General features: G+C 44.4%; 1 protein-coding gene across 22 annotated transcripts in view; it reads left to right on the top strand.

The window, feature by feature from the left end:
* The window catches only part of Kalrn (kalirin RhoGEF kinase), a 604914-nt gene that overhangs the window by 310744 nt on the left and 276683 nt on the right, over positions 1-17487 (top strand). For all 22 annotated transcript variants that reach the window (XM_031363740.1, XM_031363737.1, XM_031363736.1 and 19 more), the window contains exons 13-14: positions 3014-3188; positions 14351-14546. In XM_031363740.1, the coding sequence (XP_031219600.1) occupies positions 3014-3188; positions 14351-14546 (371 nt within the window). The remainder of the gene's footprint in view (positions 1-3013; positions 3189-14350; positions 14547-17487) is intronic.

Below are 17487 nucleotides of genomic sequence, written 5' to 3'. Positions count from 1 at the left end.
CTCTCTCTCTCTCTCTCTCTCTCTCTCTTTCTCTCTCTCTCTTTCTCTCTCTCTCAGGCCCTCACACATTCAAGGCTTCCTCTGCCCACATCCACCATTTGATCTTGGGCCTCACTCTGAATCCTGTAGCACCACTGCTTTGCCTTGGGTGCCATTATGACCTTTCTACAGTCCCTTTCTATCTGGATAATGAAAGTCCTCTGTTGTCAACACATACAACTGAGTAAATCAGGAAAGATCTGCTGAAAGCATGTACTGGTTTAGAATTGCCCGCACCATTCATTGTTTTCTGTTGGCATCGATGTTAGTTCCTATCCCTGTCAAGGGCACTGGCTTCTCAGATAAAGTGTCACTAAGCCTTAGGCAGGCCCTCAGCAGTCAGCCCCATGCCCAGGTGCTGCATAAATAGGATTTGATGGTGCTAATGATGCCTGCCTCCAGGGACTTGTTCCTGCCCCCAAATCACCAAGTGCTAGGACCTCTGCCAGCTATAGACAGAAATAATCTCACCAACGAGTCCCAGGCCAGCCCTGAGGCCTCAGGGTATCACTTCAACTGGAGAAAGCTTTTTTCTCCATTCCAATTGTCCAATTAAATAAACAATGAAAAATTACCTTTAAGAGGCCCTGGTATTTTTTTTTTCTGTTGGAAATTAATCATTTCTATTCTAAACATGCACATGAGATGTACTGAATTTTCCTATTGCATACTAACAAGACAGCCTCTTTGCCTTTTCCCCCAATTCATCTTCATGAATATATAATGCATGACAGTTTGGTCTGTCTACCTAGGAAGCTCTGCTGTCATTTGTTTCTAACAAAAAGTCTAACTGGTGGGCAACCACTTAGGCTGTCCGAGCTTCAGCTGCCTTCTTTGTATAATTAAGGCACATGCTCTAGACTCTCTGTCAGCTGTAGGATATTATGATGGTTTTGTCAGAAGAGAACTTTGAAATGCTTTTCACAAGCTGGCCAGCTGCTCTTGCTCTTTGCAGGGCTGGGCCTGCCCAGATGCCCAGATCCTCACAACTGCTAGTTCGCGCAGTGCCCAAGGGCTTAAGGCTGCTTAGTGATGGCAGAGGCCATGAGTGAGTGGCATCTGCTCTATAGTGTTTATGACCATGGTGGGTTGTAGCAAGGACCCTATGCATGTGCCCAAGAGCACGGTGACACTCACCTTTATCCACAGGGTTGACTCGATCCTGTACTTCCCTCCCTGACATTAGAGAATGGCAAAGAGCTGGAAGTGGGTGGAGCTTAGTGGACACAGGCAGGATCTCTATATACCTTGGAAACAGGCCTTCTCTGTGTTCGGTATTCTGACACTCCTCCTTGGAGTTCTGAGCTGCTTGTGTATTGTCTCTGTGATTCCTACTATGACACTGCATAGAAGCTGTACAGCAAGGTAGACATTATTATCTTTCTTCTGGATGCTGTATGGGGGAGTGATCTGAGAGAACAGCCAGATCCTCCTGATGGCAAAACATTCAACAAACACTAGGTGCGCATCATTAACCACCCCTCTTCTTTAACAGTTGGAGTAGTCACACAATAGTGGAGACACAAACTATGCCCATTTCCCACCCTGATGCACCAAGAGCAGGAGGTAGGGCTGGGAGCTTTCTGAGTGGCACAGGGAAAGCTGTTAGACATGGTAAGAGCTCTCATTATCTCCAGGAACAGACAGCATGCACACAGGCCCTGCTGCTTCTGAGACAAGCCAAAACTAAAAAAAAAAAAAAAAAAAAAAAAAAAAAAAAAAAAAAAAAAAAAAAAAAAAAAAAAAAAAAAAAAAAAAAAGTACCTGGCCTTTTGGATCTGCTTAGGAGAGAATGCAACACTAACACTTCCTCCTTTGCCTACTGACTTCTTAAATTTCATAGGAAACCAAGGTGTCATAAGATAATAGGCATGCCTGTTTATTTCACATATTAGAGCTCTGTCTATTCCAAATTCTATAGAATGTAAGCTTCAGACGGTCTATGCTTTCCCATAAGTAACCTCTTTGGTGGGCGCAACACCCCCAAAATCATTCCACTCTGCAATGTGTTTCTTTCTTTCTTTTTTTTTTTCAATGTGTCAATGTGTTTCTTATCCCTACTACTTTTGTATGGACTACTGCGGGAGCCGCCCCCTCCCTTCCCCCTGGATGAGTTCTTCTGTTTCGTTAAACCCCAAATCCAAATCCATCCTCTCTGAATTCCTCGTCTTTTGTCCCATTTGTATCAGCCAGCCTTACACTCCCAGAATGACTGTGCCCGAGGAAACCCTTGACACTTCCTTGTGCCACTCAAGGGTTAGCCATGATTCCTATAGCATGCTCCTGATTGCAGTTCACACAGCTGCCTACTCTATACCAAGGTCTGGAGTGAAAGGGGAGAGAGGTTAAGTCCACTCCGTGCAGGAGGTAGCTGGGGCTGGGGCTGGGGCTCCGGCTGGTGATTTCCCAGGGCCACCAGCTGGAACCTAAACCATGTTTATAGACTCCATATCCTAGTCTTTCCTCACTATAGTGTGCAGTCTGTTTCAGAAGACCAGCCCACAGGGCAAGCATTGCGTTGTGAAGTAGGAGAATAATTTTGGTACCCATGATGTCATTTTAACAGTCCTATGAGACAGAAATAGGACAGGTTTTGATTTTACTTTTCAAATCCCTTTGTCTACCTCTATGTGTTCTGCTATGTATGTGCATGTGTGTATTAAAGCTGTGTCTTAGACTACACATGAGCATGGAACGGTTCTGTTTCTCTGACATCATATGCCCTTTCTCTTAGCTTATTTTATCCTATCCCTTCGAGGATAGGAGAGCAGAAAGTTTTGGAAATAAAGGTATGAATTCCAAAGAGGGTGAATTCATCCCTGGCTCTCTTGCTAAGAAGAGGGTGTCAGGTCACAGTGGCACTTCCACAGGTTGGTTGGTTAATGACTAACCTGAAGCACTTTGCCACCCCACTCCTCTGTCACTTTTAACATAGCAAGGCCTCTCCCTCTCTCCTTCCCCCGCTCTGCCACAGGGACTCAGCGGTATCCAACAACAAGACACCCCACAGTAGTTCTATCAGCCATATTGAGTCTGTCCTCCAGCAGCTGGACGATGCTCAGGTGCAGATGGAGGAGCTGTTTCATGAGCGGAAGATCAAGCTGGACATCTTCCTGCAGCTACGGATCTTTGAACAGTACACCATTGAGGTAGGTGGGAATGGGAGGAGAAGACAGGAAAGGAGGAGAGGGGGATAGTGCATGTTCTGAAGGAAGCATTGCAGGCAGTGCCATGGCTGCATCCATAGAGAAATCAGAGGGAGGGATTGTGTGTCTGGCTGTTACTGTAGAACTCTCAGAATTCCCCTTGCACTAGGATCTAGCTCGTCAATCACCTTTATCCTGACTGCTAAGCAGAGCCTCTCTGCTTGCTTCCTGTCTGTGGATACTGTTCATTATTACATTCTTGTGTGGTTCCTAAAAGACTGTGTGATTGGCTATTGAGTACTCTATGGCTTTCATGGGTAGAATTGTTAAAGTTAGGCACCCTCCCTAGCTGACGCACACAAGCCAGGCATTCGGGGAAGTCACGCAGCAGCCATGATGTCAGGAGCTACAAGACAAAAGACCTGTCTCCCCAAGGGGTCTTGGGAATCTGGCTTGGTTGTAGAACCCTTGCCTAGTATGAGTGAAGCCCTGTGCTCCTAGCACCTCAGCAGTGTGTGGGGGTGAGGGGACGAGGGTCAGTCAGTCTGGAGAAGGGCTCAGTGATCAGCGACCTCATGACTCAGAAGGAAAGAACAGTCTGAGATAAGGCAGATTCTTGCTTTACCATGGACTCTTCTGGAAGATCAGAGTTGCCATTGACGTACCCTTCTGGTATCAACTGGTAATAACTGCCTCACAGAGTTATCATTGTTGTTATTTCTGTCACCAGTAGAGGTTCTGGAGTGTGGAAAGCAAACGGCACACATGGAACAGCCTCTTCTGAGGTGCTAGAGATTCCTTCAAAGCACGCTTTTCTCTTTGCCCCTGACTGTGACAACAGAGAGGCTACTCTTAGCCTAACACATCTCGGCTGTTTTTCATTTTTTGCAGTGGTAGGGGTGGTAGCCAGCGTCTCTCACGACCTAGTCAAGTGCTCCACTGCCAAGCTCCAGCCACCACGTCCTCTTAACTTTATTTTCTATCTAGAGATCTCCCTCAAGTTGGAACGTCGGAGCTTATGGGGACCTTCCAGGCTAGATTTGTGGGAGCTTTCATTAAACTAGGTGTAAAAGGATGATTTTTACTTTTAAATGTTGGAAATTTCATCATCCCAGTTACAAGTCAACTCAGGATGAGAGAAATGTCCAGGCAATAGCTGCCTTTTTTTCTTCAGTCCTGGAACAAAAGTTTATGTTCAGAATCTAAAAAGTAAAAAAACTAAACTAGCACTGAAAGTTATCATCTTCCTACCCCATACTCTCCTGTGAACACAGCTCTCTGCACCTGTCTCCACGGGGTCCTTATCATGCTTATTTCAAGACTTTGTGTTCTAAAATGTAGGCTATGGATGTAACTTAGTTGCTGAAAACTTGACTAGTATTTAAAACATCCTTATCAACACATATACACACCACCACCAGCACCAGCACCACCACCACCACCAGCACCAGCACCAACACCACCAGCATCACCACCACCACCAGCACCAGCACCACCACCAGCACCAGCACCACCACCCATACCAACCTTTCCTCCTGGTTTCTGTGACTATGTGGCTTTTCTTACACTTTTCGTGGATTTCACATCGGCACGCAAAAGGATTTCAAGTGGCATGTAGCAGCAAAGCATATTTGAAAGAACACTTAAAATACATGTGGGGAAAAAAATGTGTTGCCAGCAATGCAGAGTACTGTGTGAACCTGACAGCCCCAGCCTCACAAGATGAAGGGAAAGAGGAAGGGGTCAGGAGTGAAGATGAAGAGGTTGCATTTAACCAATGTAGAGTTCCCCCTGAGCTCTGCGGCATCCTTCTGGGGATGAGGACATTCCACAAGGAGAGGGTGTGAACACTGAGCCGCCAAGTGGGCGCTGAGAAACAAACCTGAGGGCTCTGTAAGAACAAGTCTTTAAGCACTGAGCCATCCTACCAGCCCTATTTTTGTTGGGTTGGATTTTGTTTTGCTTTTGTTTTGTTTATTTCCCTGAGACAGGGCAGTGCACAGGGATCACAGGCTTGTGCCACCATGCCCTGCAGTCATGAAGTTCTTCTGACAAGACCGTTGTGTACTTCATTTTCCTCTTTCTACACCAAGAAATGTTTGAGGAGAGTGAAACCACCTGAGGGTCAGATGCTCAAGATTTATTGACTAGAAAGCTACGGATTAGAGGACAGAGGTGCTGGCTTAGTCCCAAATTGGGTTAGTTGGCTTTATTTGGACATCAGCTTCACACTGTTATATCTAGCAGGTATTTGCAGAGTCTGTTTGCCTATAGTGGTTCTGGGAAGTCCAATTTCATGTCTGAAAGGCAATCCAAGGCATATGTAGAAAATAGCCTTTTAAAGAGATACAAGTACAAGTCAACTACATTAAAGGTAGAACTTATTTACTGTTGATAAAAGGTTTTTTTTTTCATTTACAGAATCTATATTCTTGAGTTGTTCTACATACAAGATCCCCTCCCCAAGTACTGGACAGTGCCTTAGAGTGCTTGGTATGCAGTGGGGAAATGGTGTGAGGACCTGATAAAATGAAAGAGATAAATGTAGTGGCTTGATTCTGTATCTGTTGATACAGAATATGATATTCAGATAGGGTCTTGTCCCTATCTGGGAGGAGATAGTGCTGCCTTCTAGTCCTAGATAGAAATGGAAATCCTGCCAGACCTAGGGGGAGTTCTGCCTCCCTCCAGTCAGATTGTCAGAAGTTATTTTTAAGGGTAATGAAGTTGTTTCAAATACCAGCTATGCCTCAATGTGGGGATGAAGAACACACTCCTGGAGAAGTTTCAGTGTGAAACTGAAGGTGGTTTCTGTGAAAAGAGCCACGTCAGAGCTGACATAAGGCAGGACCGTGCCTATGGGGGACCTGCAGCTCTGGTTCTGTTCCTAAAGGAAGACATTTGGTGGACACAGTATAAGTTTCTAGGGATGTCTGGAAGTGAACAGGCCCACCACCCTGACTTCTGGGGGGTGTAAACATGGCTCTTCAGTCATCTCACTCATGGCTGAGATGAGCTAATAAATTTAAACATTAGGAAAGCACAAATCACTCTCCCGTCTCTTTCTACATGATAATGAGGGCATGTATGCCCTCACATTATTACCTGGAATGAGATCCTAATGCACCCACCATGGAAGTGGAACATCCCAGATATTTTAAGTTCAGTACCAGGATATGGCTACATTCCTACCATACCTTCCTCAGCTTCCTGTCTTGGATGGTAGACAAAGGCTCGGAGTGCAACATGATGTCCTATAAAGTTCTCCCGTAGGCTCAGCCTTCCTCTGGGAAAGGCATTCATATGAATTCATCATGACAGAAGAGATCAGAAGACAAGTGATAGTAACATATTTCAGAGTGGCAACAACTTGGGTAACTATTTTATCTTTGATGTTTTCCTACATTTCTAAATTTCCTACAATTAGGATAATCAGAAATTAATATAAAATACTTTTAGAAGTAGGGATAAGCCAGTGGTCTCTAATTTTTTTGATTATTCACATTTTCAATAAAATATTTTTGAATATATAGCCCCCTACATGTGCATGCTTAATAGTTTCTAATTATAAAAATGTTCTGTCACTGTCTAGCAATCCCAACACTCCACAGTAACCTTTGGGTGTGGCTTAACTTTTCCATGAGGTATTGAGATTTTAGATTTCAAATAGTCTTCTAATGATTTCCAATTATTTTTTGCTTGTTTAACAGATTTGGTTTGATTGCCACTGTCTCTTTAGTCCATAATGTAATAAAAATTGCTGTTTAGCCATCAGCAATTTTTTACTTTCAAGATTTGAATTCTCTCCAAACAGCATTTTCTTTGCAGAAAGCAAATATAAGCCTGATAAGCCACATGTCTCTGTCCAAGGTTGGTTTAGTTGAAACTAGATAATAGATAAATCCATTTAATGGGGACATGAATAGGGCAATAACTTGAAATATGCTGACAACAATGAACAGGTGGGCCTCAGCCTCAGGATTGACTGTGGCTGCTGCCATCTCTAGGGAGCCCCCTCCCACTCCGTACCACACAAGGCCACCTGCCTTAGTGAGACTCTAGGGAAATGTCACAGATTTTTTTTATCAGTCCTTATAAAATATGTGCAGATAACATGTATGGATACATATAGAGGGAGACTTTCCTTCTAATCAGTGATTAACTTGGTGTGTTCCTTGAGGTGAGTGCATGCAAGTACACACACACACACACACACACACACACACACACACACACCAGAAGATTACTCAAAATGACACCAAAAAATAGACTCTAAGTAGGTAATTTTACAAAAATATGGACCACATACACAGTCTTCAAAAATATCTCTCATTCTGCAATTGCAGAATCTCTCATACAATTTGAAAGTTGTATGCAACATTAACCCCAGTAAAGAACAGAACAGTTGACTCTAAGTTATCAGGTTTGTATGAGAATGAGTTGGGACCGGGCAGAGCCAGGAAGGTTTGTCATCATAAGAGGAAGCTTCTGCCCAGAAAAGGAAAAGCGAGTTGTGCCCTACTGGTGCTCTTGACGTCTCAGCTGACAGCGTATATAGATGTTAGTGTCTTAGGTTAGAAAGTGATTGCTCACTTGGCTATTCTACTGCATAGAAATTCAGCACCGTGAACATTTATCAGACACCTGCATGCTTAGGGTACAAGGATCTCTGCCATGTTAGGGCACAGGCTGGGAGAAGCGCCTAGACACAGTCATCAGCATACTGAGTCTATGACAGGAAGGCACAGCACACAACATAAGGAGCACAGACTAGTCAATGCCTGGCCCAGCTGAGCTGCAACCAACATTTTCTCCTTTTTTCATGAGATTACATCCAATGAGAAAGTCAGTTGGTATCTAGATTTTGTATCCCTAGAGGGTGTCTTCCAATCTCTACTAGAATATCTCCAGAGCCCCTCCCATCCCCCAAAAAGGGTTAAAGATATGTAGCAGTATCTAATTACATACTCAAATTGATCCCAGTGGTGGTGGTGGTGATGGCAATGGCGGCGACAGCGGTGCATTCCTTGCTACCTGACCCAATGTTCTGGGTTCCCAAATAAAATACACACACACACACACACACACACACACACACACACACACAGCTTTTATATTTTGATAAGCCTTAGACAGCTCAATACCTGGACCATTTCCTAACCTCCACATGGCTAATCTACTTCCCTCCAATATCCCCAAGTTATTACTTATTAAAATCTATATCCCATCTTTGCTGCTCTGGACCCAGTCAGGTGACCCCCACCAGCTCCTACATGGAGGCTATGCTGTCTGTCCTGTATCTTCTCAGGCATGGCATCTCCTCTTCTCCTTCCTTCTTCCTTCCTCTCTGACCCTAGCCCAGGAATCCTAAAAATCCTGTCTCTGTCTGCCCTGCCCAGCCGTTGGCTACCAGCAACTTTATTTACCAGTCAGAACCAACTGGGGGCAGGATCCCCCAGTGTCTTAGGTGCAGACATGCAGATTCTCAATCAAACAATTTTGGGGACCCAAATTAACATAATATAAGAAACATTAGGTCAAACCCACTACAAAGATAAGAAAGGAAAAAAAAAACAGGATTTTATTATTTCATTGAATCAAAATCTCTGATCTTTTTATACTTTTGCCCTTGACTATCTCCTGGAGAAACTAGAAAATGAAAAAAAAAAAAGTTTAATTTCAAATTCCTGAAAATATTTGAGTAGACTATCGTGGGTATCTCCTGTATCTAAACATCCATAGATTTCTTTTCCACGTGGGATGCATTCCCAGGTCATTCTAGAAGGGCATGGGCTCTGGGCCTCACTGCTTCTCACTGTCCTCTGATGTACTTGGCTGTAGTTGGCTGTGCCCTGTTCACTTGCCCACACTGAGAGTGTGTCCTGTCTAAGACTCTGAACTCTCCCGAACATCAAGGCAGGGCCTTTCCAGTGACATCATGCCCTGACTTGTCTGGCCTTGTGTTGTTATTGCTCTCCCTTCAGGTAAGTGCTTCTGGTAAACTACCTTTTTCTAACTTAAATGATAGGTTCCATCCATTTTTTTTCAGGACTTTCTTCCTTCCTTCCTTCCTTTCTTTCTCTGTTTCTTTCTTTCTTTCTTCCTTTGCATTCTTTCTTTCTTTTTCTTGTTTTCCCAGTGCTACAGCTTATGAGAATGGATATGCATCCTGATCCATAAGCACAAGGCAGAGAGAGAGAGAGAACTAGGAATGGCCTGGGTGTTTTGAAACCTCAGAGCACTCCCTCAGTGACAGGCCTTTTCAACAAGGCCACACCTCTCTATCCTTCCCAGACAGTTCCTCACACTGGGAACCAAGCATTCAAGTACAGGAGTTTATGGGGGCCATTCTCATTCAAGCCACTACACTGATTTATGATTATTTTTAAAGAAAAGGAGTAAAAAAGGGAAGGAGAAGAAAAGAGGAAGACTAATTTTTATCTAGAAGGGACAGAATAAAATACTTGACCTAACAAATTCTCTAGACCTAAATATCTAGGAGGACTAGAAATGGGAGGAGCCCACGAAGAGGGCTGTCTGAGATGATTACAACTTCTATACATCAGTTGATTTTGGTGAATCAATCTATTCTGGTAGGAAATTCTTGGGCTTCCTTTTTTTTTTTTTTTTTTTTTTTTTTTTTTGGTTTTTTTGAGACATGGTTTCTCTGTGTATCCCTGGCTATCCTGGAACTCACTCTGTAGATCATGCTGGCCTCAAACTCAGAAATCTACCTGCCTCTGCCTCCGAAGTGCTGGGATTAAAAGGCATGTGCCACCACTGCCCGGCGGGCTTCTTTTCTTAACTTTTAATCTTCTCTAATAAATAAAGTTTTAGCTATTTATCTAATTTCCTTTCTGGTGTCTTTAGAACAGACAATTGTTAGAACAATATTCTTTCCAAAATATTTTTCAAAGAGGTCATTGTTCTTCGGGCCCCTTGAAAAAGACCTCATTCTTTAGCCACACACTGGGCTTAACCATCCTGATCTAAAACTCTAAATCAGGAGAGTGGGCAAGACAGAGGCCCTAGAGCCACTTGGGTCCCTGAGCAGTCAGAGTTGATGAGGAGCTAATTGAGTGGAAGAAAAAAAAAAATCAAAGTAGGCCAACAGAAAGCTGAGCGCTCTTGGGAACCTTCTATTTCCTCTATTTCCTCTCGCATTTGGTTCAGGCTCTGCTTCAAGCTTGACCAAACTCTCTTCAAACACAGTTAAATCACTGAGTTCATTTCCAGTGCAGGCTCTAGTTCTCAGAGTCTTGTCTCTGTGAGAGCAGACACACTCATACTCTCACCCCAACCCCAACCCCAACCCCATGTTTTGGGATGAGCCAGAGAATAGCCCCTGGCCTGGCACATCATGAAGCTGATAGAGCTGATTTGTGGTAGAGGCAAATGAGGTCTGCCACGGTACCCAGCAGGTGGTAGTGAAGCTGAGCTCACTCTCCGAATCAGCCTGAAACCAGCTGATTCTCCATGGAAAAGCGTAAGGTACAGCTGGAAAGCCAGCCTTGCTCAATAGCGGTAAGGTGGGGGGGGGGGTGGGATTAGAAGCCATTAAAAAAAGAAGGGGAACAAAAATGAGACCCTGTTGTGGGAAAAACCCTAGTGAGAGGATGCTCCAGAGACTAATTTCATCTCCAGAAAACATTGAGTACATATAAGTCACACTAACTGATGGCTCTGGCTGACCATGCTTTAGGAAACTAGGAAAGGGAGTGAATCGGATGCCAACTGCAGAGTGTGCGCCCTGGAGTTAGCCTAGGGAGTCAGATGTTCAACAACCGGTTCTGGAAACCCCTGTTCTTCAGGCCACACAGTAGACTTGAGCTTCATCTTACCTTTGTCAATCAAAAAGGATGGTAAGGGCTGAGCGGAGAGGAGGCAAGAGGGTAGAGACACTTCACACAGGTGACCACACGTACTTTACCTTTGGTTTCAGACCTCTGAATCTCTCCCTCCAACCCGAAGCCTTCTTTTGGGGACCACCGGCTGGTAGAAAACTTTCCATGTCAAAGATTCCTGGTCTTAGACCCTATCTGGAGTCTTCCTGTGAGAAAAAGAAGCACTGTGGAATCAATTTTATAGAAGCAAAGCTAAACTGAAGTAAAAGGCCCCCCCCCGCCCTTTTCATGCTATGGTTTTAGTTTTGTTCTAATTTCCTGTATGATCCCGCAAGGAGTAGACCTGAAGTCAGGTTCTGACTAGTTCAGTAGATTATCTCAAAAATAATTTATATCCAGACCTATTAAGGACACTTACAAATACATAATCAGAAGAAAAGTCATCAGCTGGATATGGTAGCATACTCTTGTAACCCCAGCAGTTAGTTGGAGGTGGATGATTTCGAGTTTAAGGTCAGCCTTGGCTACATAGCAACATTCTGTCTCAAAAACCAAACACTGACAGAAAAAAAATATATTATCTGCATCAATCACCACGAGACACTAATGACAGAAGATGGTGAGAGGGTAGAGCAACTGGAGCATCCATACATTGTAACTAGGACCATCACACGTTATAATCCCCTTGAAGAACTCTGCCGGCAGCTTAGAAACCTGAACCTGTTCTACTCAACGGTAGTGAGAAGCTGTGCCCACACAAAGTGGTCGAAGTATCCTCACATCAGCCTTATTCACTGTAGCCACACACTGGTCAGCAGGAGAGAGGATAAGTAAGTTGTGAGCCATCTGGACAATGGATTCCATTCTTCTACATCGAGGACTGAACTGCTGACATACAGCAGCAATGCCTATAAGGTAGCGTGCTAAACACAAGGCCAGACAGTGGAGCACATAATACTCTGATTTCAGTCATAGAAAATCCAAAACTGGGCAGACCTATACCTGATGGAAATCTGAAAGTGTCTGCAAGGAGGGCAGGACTGACTGGAAATGATCACAAATGAGGTCCCTGAGGTGACGGGTGTGTATTTTGTTTTGGGTGATGTCTATACACCCAAATGTACGAAACTGTCAAAACTCTCAGAACTAAGTGCTCAAAATACGTGCATTACATGTAAATCATATTCTAATTTCTAAAATTATAGAAAGAAAAAGCCTACTTACATGCCTCTTTTATAACAGCATGTTCCTTCTATAAATTCCCTTATAAAATGAGGTATGTCTTATTTTCCGTTTAACCCCTATCTGGTGATGGGAAGTAAAGGGCCCTCCAAAATAAGGATCCAAAGGAAATGTGTTAGCAGGAAACCTGCTGGTTCCCAGGTCTCCTCCACAATGAGTAGATACTGGGTTTCCCTGCTGAGCTCAGCAGTTCCTGGAGTTGACCTGAAAAGATCTGGGGCATGTGAGGTAGGGAACTCTGAGCAGTGAGGGAGGAACTCTACAGTTCAGAGTCTCCACTTCAAAGACAGCTACTGTGCTTTTATCTGTTTCTGTTTTGCTGGAAGAAAGATCTTCGCCTTAGACGACCAAGTAGAATCCTGTGACCTAGACAAGCAGCCCCGATAAAGGACTGCTTTGCTCTCCCAACCCAGTCTGCACACCCATAGCTTGGATACAAGGGCATTTCTTTTGCCTCTGGCTGGCTCCTACTTCCTGGAGTCCTCTGATGACTTTAGAATAACTTGCATCTGGTCACTAGAAAGAGGATGCTATCTGTCAGCTGGGATAGACCCAGGGTAGTGAAAACCACTAAGCTGGGGCTCTGGGGTATGTGCTTAGACTGCTGGATCATGCTGCAAATGTATGAGCCAGAGAGATTTCCATTTCCACTCAGAAAGGTGACCACACACAAATTGTTGCCTTCACTGGCTCTGGGTAAGACATAAGAAAACATAACAGAAACTTTGATTCAGGGTATAATGTAATTCTGTGCTTTGGAGTTCCTTCTCTGTGGTTCACTGTAGAGAATGTAAAGAGGGAGAGGGCTTGGCCTTAATTAGCAGAAGACAGTAGGCAAATTGGGTGGAATCACTTGAGCTGGGTGCAGAAAATGAAGTAGCTAATCCCCACCAGCCCAGTGCTTTTATTTGTTCCGTGTTCCATGTTTCATTACATCACTACTGCTTTCTGTAGATTATAATCTACTTCATTTTCAAGATCAGTGGCTCTCAACCTCCCTAATACTTCTGCCCTTTAATACAGTATCATGTTGTGGTGACCCCCCCCAACCATAAAATTATCCCCAAATGGGGGCTAAAGAGATAGCTCAGAGGTTGAGAGCACTGACTGCTCTTCCAGAAACTGCAGAGTTCAATTCCCAGCAACCACATAGTGACTCAAAACCTAATGAGGTCTGGCACCCTCTTCTGTCATGTAGGCATATATGCAGGCAGAACACTGTACATATAAATAAATAAATAAATCTTTTAAAAATAGCCCCAAGTAAAATTATTGTCGTCACTACTTTATAACTGTAATTTTGCTACTGCTATGAATCTTAATGTAAATATCTGTGTTTTCTAATGGGTCTTAAGTAACCCCCTATGAAAGAGTCATTGAACCCCTACCCCAAAGGGGATTGAGATCCACAGGTTGAGAACTACTGCTCTAGAGGACCAGTACACATGAACACATAGTTTGGTCACTCTTTTCAGGTATAGCCCCTTGTAATGAAGAGAGCATCTAGCACAGTGGAACACAGGAACCAGACGGGAAGTCCTGGCTTTAGTGTCCACTAGCTCTTTAACTGATGATGAAGCCTGAGTCATTCTCCAGGCTTCTCTGGCTTCCAATTTTGGCTTCTGAAGTAAACTAATTACTTAGCTCTTAGTTCCTTCAGTTATGAAGTATTTTTACAGTAACAGTTGTAAAGTGATAGATGAAGTCTTTGCAGATAGGAAAACTGAGCAACTGTATCCCTCACTATCAAGGCAAACTTCAGCCACAGTAGTCCATCTGCCTGAGTGAGGCCGACCTGGAGATCTGCATACTGCCTGCCTGCATAGGTCATTGTGAGAGTCACAATGAGATGAATATGCCAAAGCTTTATAAACTTTATTAGCCTTTCATTTGCTGTTGCTATAGACATTGAAATTGCTATAAAAAAATGGTTTAAAACCTGTGTATATGTGGTTATAGTTTAAGGGTCAAAGAGGACAGCGAGGGGTGGGTTAGTTGATAAGGTTACAGCCAGGAGCTGTAATCTAGCATCGCCCTGTGCACCCAGCAAGCCCCGGCTGATGGTGGTGCTTTTCACAGGTCACCGCAGAGCTGGATGCTTGGAACGAGGACTTGCTCCGGCAGATGAATGACTTCAACACAGAGGATCTGACCCTGGCAGAGCAGCGGCTACAGCGCCACACAGAACGGAAGCTTGCCATGAACAACATGACGTTTGAGGTCATCCAGCAGGGCCAGGACCTGCACCAATATATCATGGAAGTGCAAGCCTCAGGTAAGCGGCTTCTCATTCTCCTGGCAAGAGAGATGATGGAAGCAAAGGCCCAGTGTGCCCCAGCTTCCACACCATTCAGTTCATCCCTACAGATACAAAGAGTAGAAAGGTTCACCTTTCTTTGTTTTAAAGGAGTAGCAAAATCGTCAGAGCCGAAATAACTTGTGGTCGTCTAGCTTAGGCTGTGGGAAAGATGAGACTGGAGCCAGAGTCTATGGGTCCTGAGGAATGAGAACCAGTGATGGAAGCTAGTGCAGGCTTTCAAAAGTGATAGTTTGGAAGCAGACTGAGAGCAGTCTGAGGTTCCCAGAGCTACTGAGGGCAGTGAGCTCCCATGCCGTGCTCCTACCCGTGTTATGGTGCTTTGCTCCTCCTGCTATTCACAGGTGGGTTCCTGATCTCTGGCTTACACTTCCCAGGATCTGCGAGTTTTGTTCTTGCTTTTAATCACTGGCCTGTATATGAGTTTAAGTAGTGCTGATAAAAGTTTATGGGAGATGGTGTAATTTTATAACTTCCTAGGAAAACATGGCACTTTATTACTTTCTTCTGTTCAAGATTTATTTGCTGTGTTTTCAATAAATGTGTGGTTTCTTTACTGCCGCTCTCTAAGGCAATATTTTCTGGAACTAGAGAGAGACAGAGCAACCCAGGAAGAGTGCTGGTCCAGAAGAAGAGAAAGCACACACCCTTTCTTAGACGTGTGCAATGCTAGAACCCATTCTTCTCTCACCTAGCCACCCCTACCCATGGCTTGTTGGCAAGGTCTTGCTCGAAAGTTTGAAGTAGCTGGGCTGAGACTCTCATCTCTTTAAGGCATGGTTGGACCATGCACCTGGTGATGGTGAACATGAAAACGGAATTGTCCGGGGGTGAGGAAAGTCCTACTGAACTTTACAATACTGTGTTTATTCTGGAGGTCACCCTGTGCCATTCAAATGAATGTTACTTCAGACCCAAGAGGGGAGAACCCAGTGAGTTCCGTTCACTTTCGTCAGCAAAGTTGTTCCATGATCCATCTATGCGTCACACACAGGATGCAGTTGTCTGTGAGACACGGGTCATTCTAAGTGTGCAGCCCACACACTAAGCAGCCTCAGAAGGCCTACTCGCTTACTGGGAACTCTTCAGAACGGCAATGCTCAGGCTCGAGTCTGGGTGTTCATGAATGTGAGTCTGAGACTACGTGCTAACAGACTCTCCAGGTAGACTGTGTTCCCTGCAATCCCAGATGCGGTGTTCTGACATACCAGCTGTATCTTTTCAGGCCCTGCTCAGGAATGGAAGCGTAGGGAACACAGGAACAAGGATCCCTTTCCTATGGTTGAGCGTTTCATCTGCGCTCAAGGGTTAGTTTAGCCCAGCAGCTGTCCTGATGATGCTCTCTCCAGCTGACCATCCAGCTGTGATGAGAGCTTTGAGATACAGAGATACAGAGTAACTAGAAGAGAGGCTGGGCAGAGCAACTCAGATCCTTGCCCTTCATCCTTCCGGACTTGTCTCCAAATGGATATATATGTGCTGACATGACCTTTGGAGAGCCAACTTCTGTCCCAGGATGCAAATACCCACGGTAACAGAAAAAAAGGCCAGGAGCTGGCAGTCTCAGGGCTGCTCAGTGACTGGAAGTTGGCTATGCTTGGCATCCATCTTAACCAGGAGGGCTGAGTGGGTGAAAATATCCCCAAGCAGATGGGCTCCCCACCCCCACAACATCCTGTTCTAGATAGGAGCTTTGTTGAAAGAGGTTTGGTTGGCCTCCTCAGCCCTTTCTACTAAGACTGGCTGTTCCCCTCCACCTACCATAGCTAGCTATTCAGTCTGGCAGAGCCTGTGAGACTTAAAGGGAGATGATTCTATGGGTTTTAGGGAGGATGTAGCCTGTGCTCTGCTCTGCAGAGAAGCATCTCTGCATTCAATCCTGAGTCTACAACAGATCAGGGTCAGTCAGATCACACTTGAGCTAGGAGAAGGGTGGGGACTTGTGACAAATCCAGAGCAGGACATAGCTGAGGAATGTTCAAGTCATAAAATATTTGTTTAATGAACTGTATGTTGAGTAAAGGTGAACAATTGTACTGGAAATTAAGGACTATTATCAAAATTAAGCCTTTTCTCCCTCTCTGCTAAATTAATTAAAGCTTATGCCTGATTGGTTTCAGTAGTTCAAGGAACTAGAGAATTTGCATATGTTTATTTTCAGGTGTGATGTTCATAACATTAAGCCAGGTTTTTCTGAAGCCTCCAGTACATCCAATGCAAAAGCCTTGGAGTGAGTTGGCATCTACCTAAGGATCTAGGGAAACAGGAACAATTCCCACCCATTTCCCGTCCTTCCCCTTTCCCATCCGCAGCTTGTCTGCTTGAGCCTCAGGGTGGGCTGTGGTAGATTTTACTTTTAGGAAAACCTGCTCCCTGAATTTCATGTCCAGTTCTGCCAATGTGCAGCCTGGCTGGGATGTCCTTCATTAGATCTTAGTCTTTTCTGTCATCTACTCCACCATATAGACTCAGTTTACAAATTCCTCCCAGTTCTCATTTGCCATGATTCAGCTTCCTGTCCTACTGACTTTATCCCAGGTCCTGTATCCAGCAAACTGTGACATTTGACCTTAGTACAAGACAAGAACTACAGGACTTATGGATCTATTGCTTTCGTGGTCCAGTCTCAAGTTCCTTTCTTATGTAACATTTTTAAGTTTGGAAAGTTCTTTGTGGAGGCTTAAAGAGATCCCTCAGTGGGTAAAATACTTGCCACAGAGGCAAGTGGACCTGAGTTTGGATCCCAGGGCACAGTAGACACTTCATGCTTCTGTAATCTCAACACTGAGCAAAACAGGGGAGGTGGAGAGACAGGTAAATTCCCATGGCTCAGAGTATAGCCAGTTTAGCCAATTGTTGAGTCCCAGGTATTCAATGAAGAGCCCTTTCTCAAAAAAAA

Source organism: Mastomys coucha, unplaced genomic scaffold (assembly GCF_008632895.1).
Source record: "Mastomys coucha isolate ucsf_1 unplaced genomic scaffold, UCSF_Mcou_1 pScaffold12, whole genome shotgun sequence".
Taxonomy (NCBI): Eukaryota; Metazoa; Chordata; class Mammalia; order Rodentia; family Muridae; genus Mastomys; species Mastomys coucha.
Note: the sequence above shows the minus strand (reverse complement) of the source record. Positions and strands in the feature narration are given on the sequence as shown.